We start from the raw sequence: 22,249 nt of genomic DNA, 5'->3' as shown, positions 1-22,249 counted from the left end.
CAAAATTACATTTATGATAAAATTTATAGGTGCGCCTTAATTGGATTGTTAAAGGTTACAACCTAATGCAAACCACACCCTCTACATAAACATCCTCTACTTGATAGGAATATTAAAAAATATAACATATTTTATATTGGAAAAAATTTATATAAGTGCGAGGCTCTAACAATCAAATTGAAACGCATCTCAAAAATTTCACTAAAAGAGGTTGTTTTGATGCCCAAATATAGACATGAGAAAAAATGGATTTTAAGTTTAAAAAATAGTGCTTCTTATAATGCATTTTTGGATCGTCAATTTTCAAGATTTTCAAGTTTTCATTGATCTACTCGATCTACACTATTTTTTAAGCTTTAAATTTTATAATTAGAGATGAAAATATATTTTAAAGCTATCACAAAGTTAAAACCAAATTTCTTGACACTATTTGAAGGTGCGGTTTACGTTGATTGTTTAGAGCCTCGGCTCTATACAAACCGCACCCTTTTACATTTTCAGTTGAAGTCTTACTTTTTAATCATTTTATGTTGAATACCTAGTTTTTTTATCATTTACTCCCTCATGCGCCCAATGCTTCCGAATATAAAAAATACAGAGAAATATAACTTTGGCATAAAATGTATTATTTTTATTCTAAATGTAATTTTTTTTTTCTAAATCTAATTTGTACAATGATTTTTCAGCGAATCTCTCTAAATTAAAATGATGAATTCCTTTTTTTTTGGTGGGAATGGATTAAAATGATGAATTCCTCTACTTTTTCTTCTTCTTGTTGGAATGGATTGGCCTCAATGGGGGGGGGGGGGGGGGGGGGGGGGGGGGGGGGGGGGGTGTATGAAGGGACGAGAGAATAATGGAAGATTGCGAGCTGTCATAAATAAATAAAGCCCAAAAAAAGGAAAGAGTTTCAACATAACAAAGAAATCTCATGTCTCTCTCAAAACTCTGTATCTCTCTCTCTCAAAACTCCGCATCTATTTTTTTTCCCCAAAAAATGGAAAGAGTTTCAAAAGAACAAAGATGAGCACTCAAAGAACTCAAAACTCACTTGAGACGTCCTCAAAGAGAACTCTATTAAAAAAAAAATTTATTGAAGTGAATCCAAAAATCCAAATCCAACCAAAACTAAGTAAATACGAAATATGACTAAAAATCAACAACTTTCAAACTAAAAATCAGCAAACACAAGGAGAAATACAAGAGCGGTTAAGGGAGGTGTGTTTCTCATAAAACAAAATTTCTCAACAAAAAGAAATTGAGGGAGGTGTGTTTCTCATAAAACAAAATTTCTCAACAAAAAGAAATTGAGGGACGGGAAGAAAGAGACCTTGTTTTCTTTGGTGGGGTGCAATATTGGGACAGATTGTTGCAACTGATCGTCTTTCTCATCAAATTATTTACAGGAGAAATATTATTGGAATTGAATCCCTCTATTAATCTCACCCCCAAATACCACAACACCGCTATTTCCATTGCTGCTATCCTGCAAGCAATTGTGGTCATTGTTGCCGCACTGCGAGCAGCTCCGCTAAGACATCCTCTCTCTAGTGCCACCCCCTAGAGAGAGAAACAGAGGAGATAAAATGCACTCTTTCTTTTTACTTGAAACTAAAAAGAGGAATATGGATATCTCGAGCAAAGAGAAGAGAGGATGAGAGAGGTGAAAGACGGATTTTTTAGAGAGAGATAGAGATAGGAGTCATTTTACCAAATGTTTAAGTCAATAATATATAGTCAAAGAGGTCTAGGCCGTAAAAAGATAGAAAAGATAGATTTTATGCCGCAAGAGATAGAAAAGATAGATTTTATGCCTCAAGAAATAGTTTAAATTCTTGAGTCTCTTGATAAATGAAAGCCAAAAATAAAAATTACAGAGATATTCTTATTTTTATTTTTATGCAATAATATGTTGGATTTACTTGTCATTTAACAATAAAAGAGTTCATTGCCAAGGTTTTGTTAGACATGGTCAACAACCCTTGGAATTGATAACTTCTAAAGATAAATATACCTGTAGAATTTCACAGCTTTTTTCCTTATCTCAAAATGCTATAAGGTGATCTACTTGACGTTTCATTAAATTTTTTTTTGTTTCCTTCCAAAAAATCTATCAAACTAAACATGACCATAAGTTGGAATAGTTTAAAAGGGGTAAAATTTTAAATAATTGACGAGATTAGATGTGTTTTGATAACTTTGGATACCTAACAACTTGAAGTTCAGTACAACAAAATGAAGTCATAAACACCAAATGGGAGTTTACCAAAACACTAAAACAGATATATGTACGACAAAGAGTGACTCTTTAACAGTTTCCATGTACAACAAAAGGTCTTTTTCATCAGAATTCTTTAGCATTTCCATGTACAACAAAAAGGTGTTTTTCATCAGAATTCTGTAGCATTTCCATGTGAGGAAACACGGAAACAAAATGGAACCCACTACAGCAAAAAATGACAAGAAATCGTTATGGATCCTGGGACTTTTTCCCAATTCTTTCAATTGGATCTTCTGAACATCCTATTGAAGTTAGAGATCTCTCTTTTGGAGTAAGATTGCTTGGATAAGAACGTCCCCGCAAACGAGTAGTAACGACCTGCATGTCTTCCACCATCACTTCCAATAGTCTCAAGGCTGCTCTCAATTCTTTATTTTCCCCATCTAATTTAGCAATTTCTCCATCCTTTCTAGCAATGACCATCTCTTTATATTTGGCCTCCTAAAATTATGCATGCACAGTAAAGCCACGTTTACTTTTATGATGGATTTTGAAGGGAAAAATCACAAAAAGAAGATGAAAAGAGACCTAATGCTTTACCTCATCCTTCATGGCCAGCTCTTGCTCATAAGCTTCAATCTTATTCTTCAATGCCTCCATCTTGGTAGTATTGTCATCCAGTTCAGTTCCTGTATCCTGGGGCTTCAATCCATGCTAACGATTGGCCCAAGGGGAAAAAGATTTCGAGTTAGTACGATTCATCAGTAATTTTGGGTTAGTCCAAAATATTGTGAGATGTTCAAGGTAGCAAGCAATAAATAATTACGATTACTCAACTAAGAAATGAGGTAGTTCATGCATAGATTTTCATTCTAATACACACAAAACACCAAAGTAGGGGACTCAGAATTCTAAAATGAAGAAGAGATTTCAAAATATAAGCTTAAAACAAACAAATGAATAATAGATAACAAATAAAACAACAAATAAAATAAAACAAAATACTTTTAAGAAAAATAAGAAACCTTTAGAACCTTCCAAACAGTGATGACAAGAAAACCCTATTAGAGTATCTTGCCTCTGCCATGATCAAAGTTCCAATCTGCAATGATCTTGCAGAACTCTTTCATTTCCTTGAAATCATCCCCATCCTTACTTCCGACTTCAAAGTTAGCTTGTGAAGCAGGAGAATTGGAGGAGAGTCAACCAGGATTATCCGGCAGATGGCAAGGCATTAGAAGTTCGTGGAAATAAAAGTTTTTTGCATTAGAGTACAGGAGGCAGCTATAGTTTGTTTGTTGGGAAACCAGTACATCAACCTATGAAATATACAAGGCACACAATGCATTTTGATCATACACAAATTTAGGGTTTTTGGTTTCAATTTAAAAACCAAATCTAAATGAGCAAAACACATATGCTGAAAATAATCTCCAGCTAGATAAAGAAAACAGGATTAAAGGCAGAGATGAAAGGATGTCTTCCCCCACAAACCTTCACTGAAATTCTCAACCTAGCTTGAAAAAAGAAAAAAAAAAGCATTAAAATATGGGATTGTATACAATGAAACCATTTATCTTTGATACAAAGTGGTCACGATTACTTACAATCATCCGATGTGAAATTCAATAGTTTGGATGTATCACAAAGTTCGAAAAAGTTTCTTGAGATTTGAACTTTGGTCAATGGAATAATTGCATCCACCCAATTTCACATCTAATAGCCAAGATTAATGTGACCACCTTGTACCAAAAGTAAATGATCTCATTCCATACTTTCTTTTAAAATATAGTACCTCCATCTCACTCTTGGACATAGTTTCCGTTTTAGTGTTGTCTGTCGAGTAATGGATGGCATCAAGCATGGAGACCAATACTTCCAAAATAATTGTGTTGTTAAACATAAAACCCGTTTGTGGGCTGAGATCATGGATAGGGATAAATGACGGCCAGCTACAGCCTCTTGCCTGCCCACCAAATATAAAGGGTGCTTCTGATTGAAAAATAAACCACACATTTTAGGACATTTCAATTCAAGGAATCATATATTACCTGAACCATGTAAATATTAAAATATGCCCAATACTTTGAAATACAGAATTCAAATATTTAAAACAAACTAGGAGAAACCAATCTATGCAGTAGAGAAATCTAACAACTCCTTGAGACAGGATAGAACCCAAGCACAAACTAGCTCAAACACCACTAGCATGATTGTTATTATTATTAGCATTGAATAATCAAATAATATGCATAATCAACAATAAAGGGCATAATATCATTACTGGACAAGAAAACCATTACGAACTGTGATATTAAACATGAAAACAGACTTGGTATAATTAATCTAATGCAGTAGAAAAAACCAACTCCTCGGTGAGACAGACGCGTCCAAGCAGGAACTATCACAGTAAGGGCATAATCGAATCAGAATTCAAGCACATAAAACAAACTTGGGAAAATCAACCCAGTTCAGTAGGAAAAACCAATACCTCAGAGAGACAGGATAGAATCCAAGCAAGAACTAGCGCAAATACCACTACCATGATTGTTTGCGTTATTGGCTTTGAATAATGGAGTAACATGCACAACCCACAATAAAGGGCATAGTACCATTAGGGGACAAGAAGACAATTAGAACTGCAATGTTAAACATGCTTATCATGCAACAACAGGACTAGGAAGAGCAAACTCTTGGAACCGCCTCTACTACACCCTGCGCTTCCAATTAATAAAGAAAAATAACAATTAAGCAATTGCAGTAATGAAAAGAAAAGACAGTTTACTCTCATTAGCACTCAAATCACCGAATCTAAGCCTACAACCTGTTCAGTAAAATGATTTAGTCTAACATTATCATAAAAGTGATTCATTTAACTTATCTCTATCTTCCTGACAAAATAAGAAAATATTCTCTAAACCTGCAGCCTGCAGGTGAGTGCATGGTGAGAGAGTAAGCCTGTAATTAAATTCATCCCACTATGAGATGTACTAGATTGAGTTAAAATCATTATCAATAAAGAAAGAAAACCATAAATCCTACGTTTTTGTGTCACTACTTCCACTTCCACCCATATAACCAGACCCACCATACATAATTGCATGTGATTTCCACACACTATATTCAATAAACAAGGTAATATCATAACTCTCATACTATGTCATTGAACAAGTCATCTAAGAAGCAGTGTTGCAATAAGGGGAGGATACTGCCTTTGCTAATTGTGTCCTTGCCATTAGTCTGGTTTATGACACAGAAGCAGACATCTGCGAATCGGCTCCACCCATCAGGCAGACTATCAGCGTCCGGCACTTTTAAGTACACTGACAAATAGTTCACATTATTCCCCTTTGGATATATCATCAGCTGCCTACAAAACCCAAATTCCCATCAAATATAATCTCTGGAAAAGTATTTTAATCCAACATATGATCACTCATATGACAAAACCATATCAAACCATGTAACACATCTACACATGCTAAGGAAAAAAAAAAAACTCTACAACCAACATCAACTTCCACTATTATTAAGGTAATGTATCAAACGTATTTGAAAAATCCCAAAACCTACAATTATGTGCACTGAATAATACCACAAAGAAACGAACATGAATTTCCACAACCACTGAACTAAAACATTGAATTCATCCGATAAAACTGGAAGATCTAAAATTATATGCTAATAGTATCTATTCAACAAAAAAGAAAATTGCATAATTTGTCCACACCATTAAACTGCGATATTGAATTCTTTGACAAAACACAAAAAATCTACAATTATATGCAATGGATAAGATAGATTCGACAAAGACAAAAAGTACTTAATACCATTTGCAGCCTCCAACAATGAATATTTCAGAGTAGTGTCTCTCAGCGTCCAGGTTCATGAAATTTTCAATCTTCCAAGTAACTCTACAAGTCTTATTATCTGCGCTAATATCCACTACTACAACACCAGAAATGATAACTTAGATTAAGAAAAGGCAACACAAAATTGTACATTAGCTCAAAATTATGACCAGAAAGGAACGAAAGCATAACAGGGAAATAATGGACCTAAATATAGAATCCTACAAGGAAACATAAGATGGACTATTACCAACAAGATGAAGCTCAATGAATCGCTATAAAATCTCATAAATGAAACAAAAACAACAAAATCAGAATTAGCACACTAGCACTTGGTACCTTTAATAGTCTGAGAGGGTGAATTTTGGGTCTCTTTCCCCTGCTTAGAACAAAAATTATAAAATTCAGTGTCTATAGGCATGTTAAAAACCCTACAACGACGAAAACCAAAAGCCTATAAATCAGGAACAAAGAGATTGGAATGACAATTGCAGAGATTTGAAATCAAGCACTAATTTTCACAATACTTTAACCACTCTTGCCAGCTAATGCAAGATAAAGAAGAAAAAACAAATGGTGAAAAGTTGCAGGGAAAATAAAGAATATAATTCAGGTTTAGACATCTTACTTCCAAAGGGGTCGACATCGTCAGTAATGCCAAAGACTGGATGAGGAAAATAACGAAATCTACATATAGAGAAAGGGGGGAGAGAGTCGATTTCCCCAGTTTTTGGAGGGAAAGATATTTCGCGAGCTTGTGGAGGGAAACAGATTTCGGCCGTTCCTTAACATACAAAAAAATAGTGTAGCATACACATTATGTGTATGCCGAGGATACGATACCGACTACGAATTATTAATCATGAAGCATGGTACAGAACGATATCATTTACTTTTGAAACAAAGTCCTCACATCGATCTTTACCATTAGATACGAAATCAGGTCGCTGTAATTAATTTAGTAACCAAGCTTAAACCTAAAAAAAAAAAATTTCGAGCTTTTTGATACATCCAAGCTATCAAATCTCACCTCAAATGGTTGTAACAAATCGTTACCACCTTGTATCAAAAGTAAATGGTCTCATAGTATACAATCCTAAAAATAAAACTTTATGAAATAAATAAATGATCACATTGTATACAATCCCAAAAATAAAACTTTATAGAAAAAATAAAAGTGCGGTTTGTATAGAGTAAAGAGCCTAGGCTCTGAACAATCAAATTAGAGCCTACCGTCCAATAGTGTCCAGCATGTGGTTTCAATATCGGAAATCTTTGTGACATCCTTAACATGTATTTTCATCTTTATTTATAAAGTTTAAAGCTCCAAAAATAGTGTAGATCGACAAATCTATGAAAACTTGAAAATCTTGAGAATTGACAGTCAAAAAATACGTTACAAAATACACTGTTTTCAAAACTTGAAATCTTTTTTTTTCTCATGTCATTGCATCTTGATGTCGAGATCATCAATTTGAGGATATTTAGGCATCAAAACAAACACTTCTAATGAAATTTTTGAGGTAGGCTCAAATTTGATTGTTTAGAGCCTCGGCTCTATATAAACTTTTTCCAAAAAATAAACCCGCACTTAAATATGAAAAAAAAATAAAGCCGCACCTAAAGTCCTTGTTTGAAAAGTACTTTTGGCAACAAAAATCTCCTTGATGGCTCCAAAATCAATTTCCAATATCGACAAATGCACTTTGAAATTAAAAAAATAATATAGATCTTGCACGTCTATGAACACTTATTTTTAGTGTGAAATTGATTGACTAGATAATTTGTTACACTATACACCATTTTTGGAACTTGAAATCCTAATTTTTTTCATTGCTACAATGTTCAAACCAAGATGATCGATGTAAACGTTTTTCAATTCTTGATTTACAAATTTCGATGAGTTGTGAGGTGAGGCTTTATTTACTTTCAAACTATTTTCCTTCGAAGGATAATCTAACTAGAAAAGTTTCTATGCTTCCCCTACAGCATAGAAGTTCTATCCTCCCCCTACCATCCTGCCGTCCAATTTTGATCAAGAGAGCCCCTCACCGTTTGATCTTAGATCCGACGTCTCAAAGTATTTTATTTTTAGTATTTTTTTATACAAATTGTATGAACATGAAAGTCGGTACGTGCCATATTCTCATTGGCGAGCACCTATAAAAAATATTAAAAATAAATTTTTGATAAAAATATAATGACCAAAACACCCCTCAAATATTGTAGGGGTATTTTGATCATTTTATTTTATTGAAAATATTTTTTTATATTTTTCGCTAGTGCAAGTTTAATAGAAGATTGGATGTCCAAAATTTGGTGTCAAAATAGTTTATAGAAAAAAATTAAAAATAAAACAGCATAGAGACATGACATTGTGATTGGTACAATCTTAACCATCCATTCAGAATAGACGGTTGGATAAAGAGGAGGATAGAACTTCTATGCTGTAGGAGAAACATAAAAAGCTTTTTTAATCTAACGGCGTATTTCATATACTCGCATCGTACAAATATGGTAACTCACTGTGTCTATTTAAATCTTGAGCATGGATGGTACGCTATTTATGAAGTATAGTTTATTTTTACTCCCTTGGTCATAAAATCTACTTGGAATAATTCTTTTCAATCTAAAATTTTGAGAACAATTTGAGAATTACTAGATGATTATGATAATCTAAAGAAATTGAAATTTGAGTCTTCTATCATTCAGATCTCACTATCTAAAATTCATTAGATCTCCATATATTATTAAAGTGCATTAACGTATAATTAGAAAAATAATTTTATTGAGATTAATCCATGAGTTGAAGACGTTACATCCCGAAAATTTTGGATCCTAAAAATTAATTCCAAGTAAGGTTTTATTTAAGGAAGTAAATAAACATTCAAGAATAGAATATCTTCAAATCTTGAATTATTGATTAAATTAGTTTAAGTTTGTTGGGTAGTAAATCATTTTAAGTGAGGATAGAAGAGTACATTTTATGTTGGGTAGACGATAGTAATTTCTGAATGAGGCCATTGTAATTAGAAAATTCATCCAAATCTCCTTCAGCTTTCCCTCACACTAAGGATAGCTTTTAAAATAGTTTCTAGCCACTATGACATGTACTCATCTCTCTCTCAAGATGGGAGAGCTCGTGCTCCTCTCTCTCCACAAGTCTCTCTCTACAATTTCCTATCAACATATTTCTTTTATAAATTTTCTCGGTCTCCCTTTTTTATATTTATATCTATCTATATTAGATTATTCTACAATTTCCTATCAACATATTTCTTTTATAAATTTTTTCGGTCTTTTTTTTCTGTATTTATATCTATCCATACTAGATTATTAAGTCAAAGTTAAAAAGATGTACACGTATAGTGAAAATAAGAAGCGTCTTAATTCTATATATAGATTGTAGATTGCATTCCTAACTTTAGGGTAAGAGAATGATAGAATAGGGACTTAGGGAGAGAGATGGTATAGGTATGATAACATTTAAAATTAGATAGAGAGAAAGAGATTGTTAGTAGAAGTACGTATTTTTAAGGGGAGAGAGAGTAAGATAACATTTCCTAAGTTGTAGAGAATAAGATAGTTTTCCCATTTTTTAGAGGGGGTACGGTTTTGTATAAAATCGAGGCTCTAAACAATCAAAGTAAAGCACCTCTCAAATAGTGTCGAGAAATGTGATTTCAATAATAAAAATCTGTATGATAGCTTTAAAATATATTTTTATCTTTAATTATAAAATTTAAAGCTTCTAAAATAGTGTAGATTGAACAAATATATAAAAACTTAAAAATCTTAATAAAATGACAGCAAAAAAAGGTTTTACAAAATGCACTATTTCTAAAACTTAAAATTCAGTGCCTGGATCTTGATGTTGAGATGATCAATTTGAGAATATTTGATCATCAAAACAACCTCTTCTAGTGAAATTTTTGAGGTAGGCTCTAAGTTGATTGTTTAGCGCCTTGGCTTTTTGTAATTTTTGAGGTGGGCTTTTAGGAGGTTTTATTTTATTTATTTATTTATTGTAATCACAATTTTTATCTATGATATTTGTAATATTGAATGGGGTATAAAAGTCGTTTATCGATTTATACATATCAAGGTACTTCAACATTTTTGTTTCTTTTGTTCTGCAATAATGTGTTGGATTTACATATCATTTAAAGGTAGAAAAGATCATTGCCAAGGTTTTGTTAGACAATGGTCAACAACCCTTGAGGCTTTTGGAACTGATAACTACTAAAAGATAATATACCTGTAGAATACCACAACTTCTTTTCCTGATCTCAAAATGCACATAAAGATGACCTACTTGAAGTTTTACCAACTCTTTCTTTTTTATTTCCTTTCAAAAAGTCCATCAAAATAAACATGACCACAAGTTGGAATGGTTTAAAAGGAATAAAATTTTAAATAAATGACGAGGTTAGATGTATTTTGACAAATTTCGATACCCAGCAAGTTTAAGTTCCGTACAACAAAATGAAGGCATAAACACCAAAGGGAAGTTAAACACAACACTAGAACAGAGATATGTACAACAAAGAGCGACTCTTTAAGAGTTTCCATGGACAACAAAAGGACTTTTTCATCAGAATTCTTGAGCATTTCCATGTGAGGAAACATGGAAACAAAATGGAACCCACTATAGCCAAAATGACAAGAATTTGTTATGGATCCTGGGACTCTTTCCCAATACTTTCAATTGGATCTTCTGAACATCCTATTGAAGTTGGAGATCTCTCTTTTGAAGTAAAATTGCTTAGATAAGAGTGTGACCGCAAACGAGTAGTAACCGCCTGCATGTCTTCCACCATCATTTCCAATAGTCTCAAGGCTGCTCTCAATTCTTTATTTTCCCCATCTATTTTAGCAATTTCTCCATCCTTTCTAGCAATGACCATCTCTTTATATTTGGCCTCCTAAAATATGTTCACAGTAAAGTAAAGTTTACGCTATGAAGGGTTTTGACGGGGAAAATCAGAGAAAGAAGATCAAAGAGACCTAAGGCTTTACCTCATCCTTCATGGCTAGCTCTTGCTCATAAGCTTTGATCTTATTCTTCAATTCGGCATTATTGTCATCCAATTCAGTTCCTTTATCTTGGGGCTTCAATTCAAGCTATGATTGGCCCAAGGGAAAAAAATATTTCGAGTTAGTACGATTCATGTGTAATTTTGGGTTAGTATAAAATATTGTGAAATGTTAAAAGGCAGCAAGCGATAAATTATTATGATTGCTGAACTAAATTATTATGATTAATCAACTAAGAAATGAGGCAGTCCATGTATTGATGTTCATTTTTATACGTACGAAATACCAAGTAGGGGACTCATAACTCTCAGACAATGAAGAGATTTCAAAATATAAGCTTAAAACAAACAAATGAACAAATAGATAACAAGATAATAATATATAAAACAACAAATAAAATAAAAAATAAAAAAAACTTCTTAAGAAAAATAAGAAACCTTTAGAACCTTCCAAACAGTGATGACAAGAAAACCCTAGTAGCAGCATGGAGTATCTTGCCTTTGCAATGATCAAAGTTCCAATCTGCAATGATCTTGCAGGACTCTTTCATTTCCTTGAAATCATCCCCATCCCTAGTTACTTCCGACTTCAACGTTAGCTTGGGATGCAGGAGAAATGGAGGAGAGTCGACAAGGATCATCAGGCAGTTGGCAAGGCATTAGAACTTTGTGAAAATAAAAGGTTTTTTGCTTAAGAACATAGGAGGCAGCTATAGTTTATTTGTTGGGATACAGTGTGTGATAGAAACTAGCACATCACCATACGAAATATACAAGGCAAACAATGCATTTGATCATACACAAATTTAGGGTTTTTGGTTTCAATTTAAAAACCAAATCTAAGTGAGCAATATAAATGTGCTGAAAATACTCTCCAGCTAGATACAAAAAAAAGATTAAAGGCAGAGAGGAAAGGACGTCTTCCCCACAAGCCTTCACTGAAATTTTCAGCCTACAATAACTTGGAAAGAAAAAAAAAGAAAAAGCATTAAAATAAAGCACCTCCATCTCACTCTTGGACACAGTTTCCGATTCAGTGCTGTTTGTCGAGTAATGGATGACATCACGCACGGACACCTCTACTTCCATAATAATTGTGCCATTAATCATATACCCCGATTTTGGGCCGAGATCACTGAGACGGATAAATGAGGACAAGCCCCAGCTTCTTGACTCCCCAGCAAATACACTTTGTGTTTCTGATTGAAAAATAAACAACATATTTTAGGACATTTCAATTCAAGGAACCATAGATTAACTGGACCATGCAAATGGTAAAATATGCCGAATACTTTTAAATACAGAATTCAAATCTTTAAAACAACTTGGAAAAACCAATCTATGCAGCAGATCAATCCAACAACTCCACGAGACAAGATAAACCCAAGCATGAACTAGCTCAAGCACCACTAGCTTGATCACTAATATTATCAACATTGAATAATCAAATAATATGTATAATCCACAATAAAGGGCATCATATCATTAATGGACAAGTAAACCACTACAAACTGCAATGTTAAACATGAAAACATACTTGGTATAATTGATCTAATGTAATAGAAAAAACCAACAACTCGGTGAGACAGAAGAGTCCAAGCAGGAACTATCACAGTAAAGGGCACAATCCAATCATAATTCAAGCACATAAAACAAACAACTAATATCTTGACTGGCTAGAGGGTGGTGCATCTCGAGTAAGATGGGCCGATTAATCAAATCGTCGAATCCCTTTCTTTCCCTGGGTGATTCTCCTTCATTTCCCTTCGCTTTTCTCCGGCAGAGTTGAGATTTAACACTTTCTAGGAACCCTACTTAACACTGACTACCGCCACAAGCTCAAGCACATAAAACAAACTTGGAAAAATCAACCCAGTGCAGTAGGAAAAACCAACACGTCAGAGAGGCAGGATAGAATCCAAGCAGGAACTAGCTCAAATACCACTAGCATGATTGTTTGAGTTATTGGCTTTGAATAATTGATTAACATGCACAACCCACGGTAAAGGGCATAGTATCATTAGTGGACCAGAAGAACATTAGAACTGCAATGGTAAACATGCTTATCATGCAACAACAGGACTTAGGAAGAGAAAACTCTTGGAAGCCCTTCTACTACACGCCATGCTTCCTATTAATAAAAAAATAATAATTAAGCAATGGCAGTAATAAAAAGAAAAGACATTGTACGCTCATTAGCACTGAGATCATAGAATCCAGTCCTACAACCTGTTCAGTAAAATAATTTACTCAACATTATCATAACAGTGATCCATTTAACCCTTTTCTATTTTCCTGACTAAATAAGAAAACATTATCTAAACCTGGAGCCCGCAGGTGAGTGCATGGTCAGAGAACAAATCATAAATAGATTGAGTTCAAATCATTATAAATAGATTGAGTTCAAATCATTATAAATAGATTGAGTTCAAATCATTATAAATAGATTGAGTTCAAATCATCATAAATAGAAGAAAACCATAAATCCTGCTTTTTTGTGTCACCACTTCCACTTACACCCATATAATTGCATGTGATTTCCACACACTCTATTCAATAAACAAGGTAACATCATAGCTCTCATACTATGTCATCTAAGAAGCAGTGCTGCAATAAGGAGAGGATACTACCTTGTCTTTTCGTGTCCTTGCTATTAGTCTGGTTTGTGATACAGAAGCATATATCTACATATCGGCTCCATCCATTAGGCAGACTAGCATCATCCGGCACATTTAAGTACACCGACAAATAGTTCACATTATTCCCCTTTGGAAATAGAGACAGCTGCCTACAAAACCCAAATTCCCATCAAATATAATCTCAGAAAACGTATTTCAATCCAACATAAGATCACTTACATGACAAAACCATATCAAACCACGTAATACATCTACCACATGCTAAGGGGGGGGGGGGGGGGAAACTCAACAACCAACATCAACTTCCACTATTATTAAGGTAATGTATGAAAAGTATTTGATAAAATTCTAAAATCTACAATTATATGCACTGAATAAGATCACAAAAAAAATAACAAGAATTTCCAAAACCATTGAATTCATCCGATAAAATTCCAAGTTCTAAAATTGTATGCCAATAATATCTATTCAACAAAGAAGAAAATTGCATACATTTGCCAACCATTAAATTACAATATCAAATTCGTTGATGAAACTCCATAAATCCACAATCATATGCCATGGATAAGATAGATTCAACAAAGACAAAAAGTTCTTCATACCATTTGCAGCCTCCAACAATGAATATGTCAGAATAGTGTTGCTCGGTGTTCAGGCTCGTGAAATTCTCAATCTTCCAAGTAACTCTACAAGTCTTATTATCTGCGCTAAGCTCCACCACTACAACACCACAAATGGCAACTAAGATTAAGGAAAGGCAACACAAAATTTACTTACAGTAAAGTAGCGCAAATTACGACCAGAAAGGAACTAAAGCATAACAGGGAAATAACGGAACTAAATATAGAATCCTATAAGTCAGCATAAGATGGACTGCCATCAACAGGATGAAGCTCAATGAATCACTATAAAAACCCATAAAGGAAATAAAAAAAATCAAGATTGGCACACTAGCACTTGGTACCTTTTACAGTCTGAGAGGATGAGTTTTGCGTCTCTTTACCCTGCTTAGAAACAAAAATTATAAAATTTCAGTGTTTATAGACATGTTAAAAACACTACAATGGCGAAAATCAAAAGCCTATAGATCGGGAACAAAGAGTTTTGGAATGAAAAATGCAGATATTCGAATCCAAGCGCTAATTTTCATGGTACTCTAACCACTCTTGCCACTTTTTGCTGGCTATCGAAAGATAAAAGAAAAAAAAAGAGTGGTGAAAAGTTACAGAGAGCTAGAGAACAATGGAATGGAAAATAAAGAATAACATATTACGTCCAAAGGGGACAACATCCTCAGTATTGATAAACGGCGCTGAAGACCGGAAGTGGACGACCGATATAACGACATCTCGAAACAGAGACGCTTTACCAATCTTTTGGTGTGATATATATATATAGCTAGCTTAGAGAGAGACCTGTTCATTATAGTTGCTTGGCATGCAAGAAATGATATAGTATACACATGATGTGTATGATGAGGACCTACGACTATAGGGATTCTTTACAGAAACCATTTATTTTTTGTCTCTTAAATTTTAAAATGTGTGCTTATAAAAGTGGGTACCAAGTTTCCAAAAAAAAAAAAAAAATTCTAAGACTTGTAACTCACCAAAACCAATCCAATCTAACATCTAACGAGGGAAAATTATTGTGCCTACCTTTCAAAGTAAAGGCATGCATGGTATGCTATTTCGGGAATATAATTTATTTTTTGGGAAAGTTACCGATATTTTTAAAATATGTACTTTGTTCGGGACCACATTTTTCAACGCCATGGGTTTTTTGATTAAAAATAGAGTTTAAGTCTTGAAAATAGTGCATTTTATAATATGTTATCTAGACCATCAAGTTTCAAGATTTCATTATGGTTGTAAAAAAAGATTAGGATTTTATGCTCTAAAAAATCAGGTATATTGTAACAAATTATCTAGACTGTTAATTTCACCCTAAAAATAAATGTTCATAGATCAGCAAGTTTTGTATCATTTTTTTAGTGTCAAATTTTATCGTCGGTGATGGAAATTGATTTTAGATCCATGTTGAATATTTCCATTGCCTATAGTGCTTTTCGGATGAGGATTTTAGGTGAGGCTTAATTTTGTTTTCATAAAGCCCAGGCCCTATAGAAACTTCATCTTTTATTTTTACCACAAAGATGTCACAGTCACTCTTGTCTTTTAGATTTAAAATCAAGTGGTTGTGAGTATGTTACTAACTATACCCCAAGTTTTAAAATGAATTTCTCAAAGTATTGTCATTTTTCTTTGTTGATTAATAAAGTTACATGCACTTGTCCAAAAAAAAAAAAAAAAAAACTTTTCGAACTATATGATACACTCAAAGCCATCCAATTTGAAATTTAATATTTGGAGTAATTGTAACCTCTTTGCATGAAAGGAAGATAGTCTCATAGTATACAATACCCTTTTTTTCTTGAAAAAAATTATATAAGGTTGCAACATTAAAATGTAGAATCAAGGTTGCACCTCAAAAATCTATTGAAAAAAGTTGTTTTAATGTTGAGAAACCCTCTAATTGATCATCTCGACATTGAGATGTATGAACGTGAAAAAGAAAAGGATTTCAAATCCCATAAATAGTGCACTTGCAACACATTTTCTAAACCACCCATTTTCAAGATTTTGAACTATTTTTGGAGTTTAAATTTTTATATTTTGAGTCGGAAATAGTTTTTTAGTCAATCCTAAGAAATTTTCACGCCAAAATTACATCTTATGATAAAATTTGGAGGCGAGGATGCAACCTTATGCAAACCACACCCTATTATAAGGCTATCACAAAAATCTCCAGTATTGAAACCACATTTCTCGACACTATTTGAAGGTGTGCTTTTCATTGTTTAGAGTCTTAGCCTTGTACAAACCGCACCCTTTTTATTTCTACTTCCATAAATCTCGAGGCTATTTTGGTTGACCCTAAATAAATGTTTTCTATTTTTTTAATTGAACATGAAAAAAAAATGTAATTTCTATTCAATGAGTGCTTAAGAGTATTTTTTTTAAGAAAAAAGTTTATATAAAGATGCTACCTTATAATGTATAACTACGGATGCCCCTCAAAAATCTATAGGAAAGGTAGTTTTAATGTTAAAAAGCCTTTGATTGATCATCTCGACATCAAGATGTATGACTATGAAAAGTAAAAAGATTTTAAGTCTCAAAATAGTGCATTTTACAACATATTATCTACACTATCCATTTTCAAGATTTTCATATGTTTATAGATCTACTTGATTTTAGTTATTTTGAAATTTAAAAATTTATAATTAGATATAAAAATAGATTTTAAGACAATCCTAAGAACATTTTACATCAGATCAAATTTGAAGGTGCACGATACCTCTACACCTATGATGACAAACTGCACCTTTTGTTTTAAAGGACAGTTGCCATGCATCTTTTGTTATTGAGTTCCCCTTTATTCCTACCACACCATCCATCCCTGTGAGTTGATAGTACATCTTCTTTAGTGATTGGGCTACCGTTTATTCCTATATACTGTCCATCCATGTGAGTTGAAGTATGGTATATAGAGTATGGATATAAATATTTTTAAATTTATAACTTTTTGGCAAATTTTCACTATTTATAAGCCAAATAATTGATTTCACTAAATTATTCTGACTACATTGAGAACAACCATTTTAAAACTTAAAACTTATACATAAAGTTGCCTATAATTTTATCTTAGATAATTTTATAATGGATAATACCAAACAATATATTATTAAGTACTTAGCTTTTTATTGAAACAATGAATTACCGGTGATTATAAATACATTCACATAAATAGTTTATGAGATTGTATACTATGAGATCATTTACTTTTTATACTAGGAGGTCACAATGACTTACAACCATCCAATGTGAAATCTGGTAGTTTGTGTGTGTCACAAATTTTGAGATTCTTTTTTTTTTTTTTTTTAAATTTGAGGTTGTTCGATGGAATAAATGCAACTATCTAATTCATATACAATTATCAAAATTAATAGTGACTACCTTGTATCAAAAATAGATGGTTTCATTGTATATTTTTCTACAGTTTACATATATGTTTATCACACTTTACATGAAACCCACTATACAAACCCATCTGTATAGGCACTTGAGCTACTCGTCCGAGATAAAGTAATAGGAACTGGACAATGATGGAAGCTTTATTTCTCCATTTCTTGAGAAAATAAGCTAAACCAGGTTTATAGTGAAACATAAAATAAAAAAGAAACCTAAATCAAATATGGCCATTCTCACAAGACTAACAACACCGCTGACTGCCAGAGATCGACAGTGATTACCAACTAGCTTAGTAACAAATATTGATTTTATCCCAAACATACATTGTTGATAATATCTCCAACCAATTTTATGACCATAAAAAAATCTTATATGTAAAAGGAAAGTGTATATTGTGTACTAGGTTAATTTAGAAAGTATATATTGCAATCACTATATGTGGGAAGGGTGGGTATGATTTAGGTGTCTGTGATTTAGTTTTTATTATTCTCATCTGTAATTTGTCTATAAAAAACAAGTATGTCAATTCATATTTTTAATAAACACTGGGAGTCTCTTCAGAGAAACTTGAAACTCTTCACATTACACTACTAGAAGACATGTTTTTTAATCTTCAATGTATGTGTAAAACGTAATTGACTCTGCATTCATATTTTAAATTTATTTTTTTTATTTTTTTATTTTTAAAAATCTAGTCCAATAAGTTTGACAAGTAATTGGAAAATTTTTGTCTGAACCAAATCTTCACCTGTTCACTTGCTTCTCTAGCTCTGATAACACTTGATTGAGCATATACCAAATCTTGTTCCTAATAAGGGTTTATGGGCTTTATCTTATTGTAAAAATATATATCACGATGGCTATATATCTGCGGAAAAATATCGAAATTCATCTTAGATGGATGGATATAAAAATTCAGGGGCTGATATTCTCAACCATGCTGATTATGGATGGGTATAAGAACTTAGGTGCTAATAATCTCAACCATGCTGATTATCGATGGGTTGAAGTTTTAAAATCGTATGTATTTCCTATTCATTTTGCTCCTGGGCATAGCATCAGATCTTGCATTATTTTTCGATTTTCAATAGCGGAATTGTATTTCCAATGATTTGAGATGTGTTTTATATCCTAATTTTAAGGGAAAAAATTATATAATATTGCAATTTTATTTGTAGTCTTCAAGTTGCAATAATCCACCTACTTATATTATTTGGATAGTGGATATTACACTACATTAAAAGAAGTTTTGATAATATCTTAAAAGACAGATAAATTTACATACGGACAAAATGAGATCACATTTATCTCAAATTACGGACGCCACCTCCCTCCGGAAGCTTTTTTATTTTCTAAGTTTCCCCCTAAGTTGTCTGCCCCTGTCTGACAATGGCAACACCAGACATGGTTTTGTTTTTTCAAGTTCGTTGAACTGTCCGGCATTCTCCGAGACAACAACTCTTATTTGTAAAATAAATAACTAAATAACCCCAAGTAATTTCTCTCTAGGAGGAAAAAAAAAAAAAACAAATTACCTTCACTCCTCTTTATCATAGTCTCCAGTCCTCTCTCGAAACTCTCTCCCTAACCAACAACAAACTCTTCAGAAAGCTTCCTGCCAATATCACCAGAAATTTCACCCATCTCCGCTATCTCAAACTCTCTTTTAATGCACTGTCTGGAGAGATTCTTACCAGTCTAGACGGAGCTCACATCCCTCTCCCTTAGCAATGGAGAGATTATTGCCGGTCTAGACGGAGCTCACATCCCTGCCCCTCAACAACAACTTCTCTGGCAATTGGCCTAGTGGGTTGGGCTCCAATTCTTCAATGACTACTCAATTGTTGGATTTTTTTTCTAATTTGTTGAATGGGTCTTTTGCCTGAAGACCTGGGTGGCAATATCCAGTACCTGAACCTTTCATGGAATTGGTTTTCCAGTGAGATCCCAGCAAATTTGGGATCAAAGTTGCTGGAAAATGCCACAATTATATTTGTCTAATGAATAATTTTACCAGATTCTGGCACCTTTGTGGTGCAAAAGCCAAAATATTTTTTCGGAATTCCAGGCCTTTGTGGTAGGGCGTTGAACAATCTCTGCAACTCTCTCCAATCCACCCCCAATTCAACAACTTCACCAACTGCCATTGTTGCACTCCCTAACACTCTTGGGGCTCGGGCTCCTATTGCGACCACTGTAACCAACAAAAATGGCTCAACAGTTGTGACTAGAAACCAGAGCAATGACAAAGGGCTGAAAACCAGGGGCCATTGCCGCAATTGTGGTTGGAAATTTTGCAAGTCTTGGGCTTCTAGCCATATATTAAATAACATATATTATAATACAAAACATAATATTAACATTATTAATATGATATAATATATGATAGGAAAATAACGTATATATCCGTTATATTTACCGTTATTATGTGATTACCTCAAAGTTTTCGTTTTCACACGTATATCTATTTTTTCACCATACCTACAATTAAAAATAAAAAAAAAGACGGAAATGTCTATTTTATTTTTTTTCAAAGATGAATTTTTAAAAAAAAAAATATTTTTCAATAACCGAAATCTAATAATTTTTGGATTTTGAAAATCCAAATTTACATGAAAATGCTAGATTTTTCTTTTGTATTAAGGGAAAAGTTTCTATACTTCCCCTACAATATAAGATCTATGCTTCCCTTACTATCTAAACATTCAATTTTGATCTAGTGAGTCACTCACCGTTTGATCTTAGATCCGACACCTCAAAGTATTTTATTTTTTATTTTTGTTATACAAATTGTATGAATATAAAATTTGGTACATACCATTTTCTCATTGGGACGCACCTATAAAAAAATATTTGAAATAATTTTTCGATAAAATATAATGACCAAATACCCTTTTAACATTTCAAAGGTATTTTGGTCATTTTATTTTATTGAGAATATTTTTTAAATACTTTTTTCACATGCGTGTTTAATATATGATTGAACGCCTAAAATTTGGTGTAAAAATAATTTATATTAAAAATAAAACAGTGTAGAGACATGACATTGTGATTGGGACAATCTTAGCCCTCCATTCAAAATGGACGGTTGGATAAGGGGAAGTATATGAGTTTTATATTATAGGGAAAGCATGGAAAGGTTGCCCTTGTGTTAATGCCATGAATATCAAACTTAGATCAATAAATACAAAGACGATGGTGGTTTGGAATTTGTGTTAATGTATTAAGCTTTTGGATATGGGTGAAACTAAAAGACTAGGAGCAGGATGAACAACAAACTCAAGATTGGACAAAGTGTGTTGTCGTGAAGCTAATGTCAAGATCACAGAGAGTGTGTTGCCATGAAGCTTGTGATCGTAAAGCCCAGATTTATTGGGAACAGCTTAATAAATATAATCTTATGTTTTATTTATAAGAGAGCCCGGATTTAAAATATGAGATTCCATACCTTAAACAATTAATTATTCACATATTACATTTTGCTTGTAGAGAGAGAAAGATAAAGAGGTTAGGGTCATGATGATAGTACCCCATACTTTAATTAAGGTTGTGATTTTCATTCCCACCATTAACACCACCCCACTAATAACTTCAAAAAAACTATACTCAACAAAAAAACAAATTGAAAAAGAGATTGTTTCTTTTTTTGGCTATTTTTTTTTGGTGGGCAAGTAAAAAGGGTTATTGGGGATTTGGCCCCTAACTTTTTGGTGAGAACGGAGTTAGAGACTTTGACCCTTACCGCCAAGGCCCAACCCATTCAAGGAGATTGTTCATGACCCAAATCTCTCTCTTTGAGTTACATCACGATGTAAGGGTTGTTTGGATAGCTGGAAATATATTGTTTGTGAAATATATTACTGGTGTAATACATTACCTGCAAATAGATTGTTAGTATTTGGGTAGTATTTAGATGAAACATAAGAAATACATTGCTATTGTTTGGTTATGTCCGGAAGAAATATGTGAAATGCATTACCAACATTTTACCAGCACTTTGTGGAAAGCCGTATTCGATGAAAGTTGTATGTACGGCTTGACGGGAGATCTTTCGTATCTTTTGAGATCCATCCTACAATATGGGGTCAAAAAGCCAAAATAAGTGATTCGTTTTTAGCCTTTATAAAACTTATTCTGGAACCTTTTTCGTGCTCATGTCATGTCGAGGTATTGCAGAAGATAAAACTGCAAAATCCAATCCAATTTATCGTAATTGATTAGGTAACATGTTGGTAACATTGGCTTATCAAATTATCTATCGAGCCTGGAAAAGATTCAACAAAAGACGTAAACAAATCCAATATTTATAAATTATCATTTATTTCTTTTTTGTCATAAAATTTTACTGAAATACAGAATTAAAGTCACTATCACACCATTTCAAAAAGATTTTCTAATAATAACATCATCACCATTCCAAAAAGATTTTTTAATAATAACTTGTATCATTCTAAAGTTATCATGACAC

General features: G+C 33.0%; 2 protein-coding genes and 1 long non-coding RNA gene across 10 annotated transcripts; all 3 read right to left on the bottom strand.

The window, feature by feature from the left end:
- Positions 1-2,291: 2,291 nt before the first annotated feature.
- On the bottom strand, positions 2,292-6,936 carry LOC105421866 (MATH domain and coiled-coil domain-containing protein At3g58360-like). 8 transcript variants are annotated; one of them, XM_088862019.1, is made up of 6 exons: positions 6,701-6,936; positions 6,412-6,451; positions 6,052-6,169; positions 4,017-5,591; positions 2,822-2,935; positions 2,292-2,722 (listed from the first exon to the last, which is right to left on the bottom strand). In XM_088862019.1, the coding sequence occupies exons 4-6, from the start codon at positions 4,122-4,124 to the stop codon at positions 2,471-2,473; spliced, it is 474 nt and encodes a 157-aa protein (XP_088718145.1). In that variant the 5' UTR covers positions 4,125-5,591; positions 6,052-6,169; positions 6,412-6,451; positions 6,701-6,936; the 3' UTR covers positions 2,292-2,470. The 8 variants fall into 6 exon arrangements, with proteins under 8 accessions (XP_088718145.1, XP_088718150.1, XP_088718146.1 ...); XM_088862020.1 differs by having other exon boundaries at positions 6,412-6,454; positions 6,701-6,899; XM_088862021.1 differs by having other exon boundaries at positions 6,052-6,166; positions 6,701-6,864.
- A 3,572-nt stretch (positions 6,937-10,508) lies between these two features.
- LOC105421263 (ubiquitin C-terminal hydrolase 12-like) lies at positions 10,509-15,109 on the bottom strand. The gene is made up of 7 exons (XM_011628026.3): positions 15,021-15,109; positions 14,712-14,751; positions 14,350-14,467; positions 13,739-13,896; positions 12,111-12,307; positions 11,092-11,196; positions 10,509-10,997 (listed from the first exon to the last, which is right to left on the bottom strand). Exons 1-7 carry the CDS (start codon positions 15,093-15,095, stop codon positions 10,746-10,748), a joined length of 945 nt encoding a protein of 314 aa, XP_011626328.2. The 5' UTR covers positions 15,096-15,109; the 3' UTR covers positions 10,509-10,745.
- Positions 15,110-19,245: 4,136 nt separating this feature from the next.
- Positions 19,246-20,077, bottom strand: LOC148783014 (uncharacterized). The gene is made up of 2 exons (XR_016052085.1): positions 19,476-20,077; positions 19,246-19,396 (listed from the first exon to the last, which is right to left on the bottom strand). It is a non-coding gene; the product is annotated as an uncharacterized LOC148783014 (long non-coding RNA).
- Between the last annotated feature and the right edge of the window lie 2,172 nt (positions 20,078-22,249).

The sequence above is a fragment of the Amborella trichopoda genome, chromosome 3 (assembly GCF_054954075.1).
Source record: "Amborella trichopoda isolate Santa Cruz 75 chromosome 3, AtrichopodaSantaCruz75HAP2 v2.0, whole genome shotgun sequence".
NCBI classification, from domain to species: domain Eukaryota; kingdom Viridiplantae; phylum Streptophyta; class Magnoliopsida; order Amborellales; family Amborellaceae; genus Amborella; species Amborella trichopoda.
Note: the sequence above shows the minus strand (reverse complement) of the source record. Positions and strands in the feature narration are given on the sequence as shown.

What these genes read in the sequence shown, in the direction of transcription:
- LOC105421866 (XM_088862019.1), bottom strand. Translation starts at nt 4,124, where the DNA reads ATGTTTAACAACACAATTATTTTGGAAGTATTGGTCTCCATGCTTGAT. An exon ending in TGTCCAAGAGTGAGATGGAG is followed by an intron (nt 2,936 to 4,016) that starts GTACTATATTTT and finishes GCCAATCGTTAG; the next exon opens with CATGGATTGAAGCCCCAGGA. An exon ending in AGCTGGCCATGAAGGATGAG is followed by an intron (nt 2,723 to 2,821) that starts GTAAAGCATTAG and finishes GCATAATTTTAG; the next exon opens with GAGGCCAAATATAAAGAGAT.
- LOC105421263 (XM_011628026.3), bottom strand. Translation starts at nt 15,095, where the DNA reads ATGTCGTTATATCGGTCGTCCACTTCCGGTCTTCAGCGCCGTTTATCA. An exon ending in ATCCTCTCAGACTGTAAAAG is followed by an intron (nt 14,468 to 14,711) that starts GTACCAAGTGCT and finishes GTGGTGTTGTAG; the next exon opens with TGGTGGAGCTTAGCGCAGAT. An exon ending in ATTGTTGGAGGCTGCAAATG is followed by an intron (nt 13,897 to 14,349) that starts GTATGAAGAACT and finishes TGGGTTTTGTAG; the next exon opens with GCAGCTGTCTCTATTTCCAA.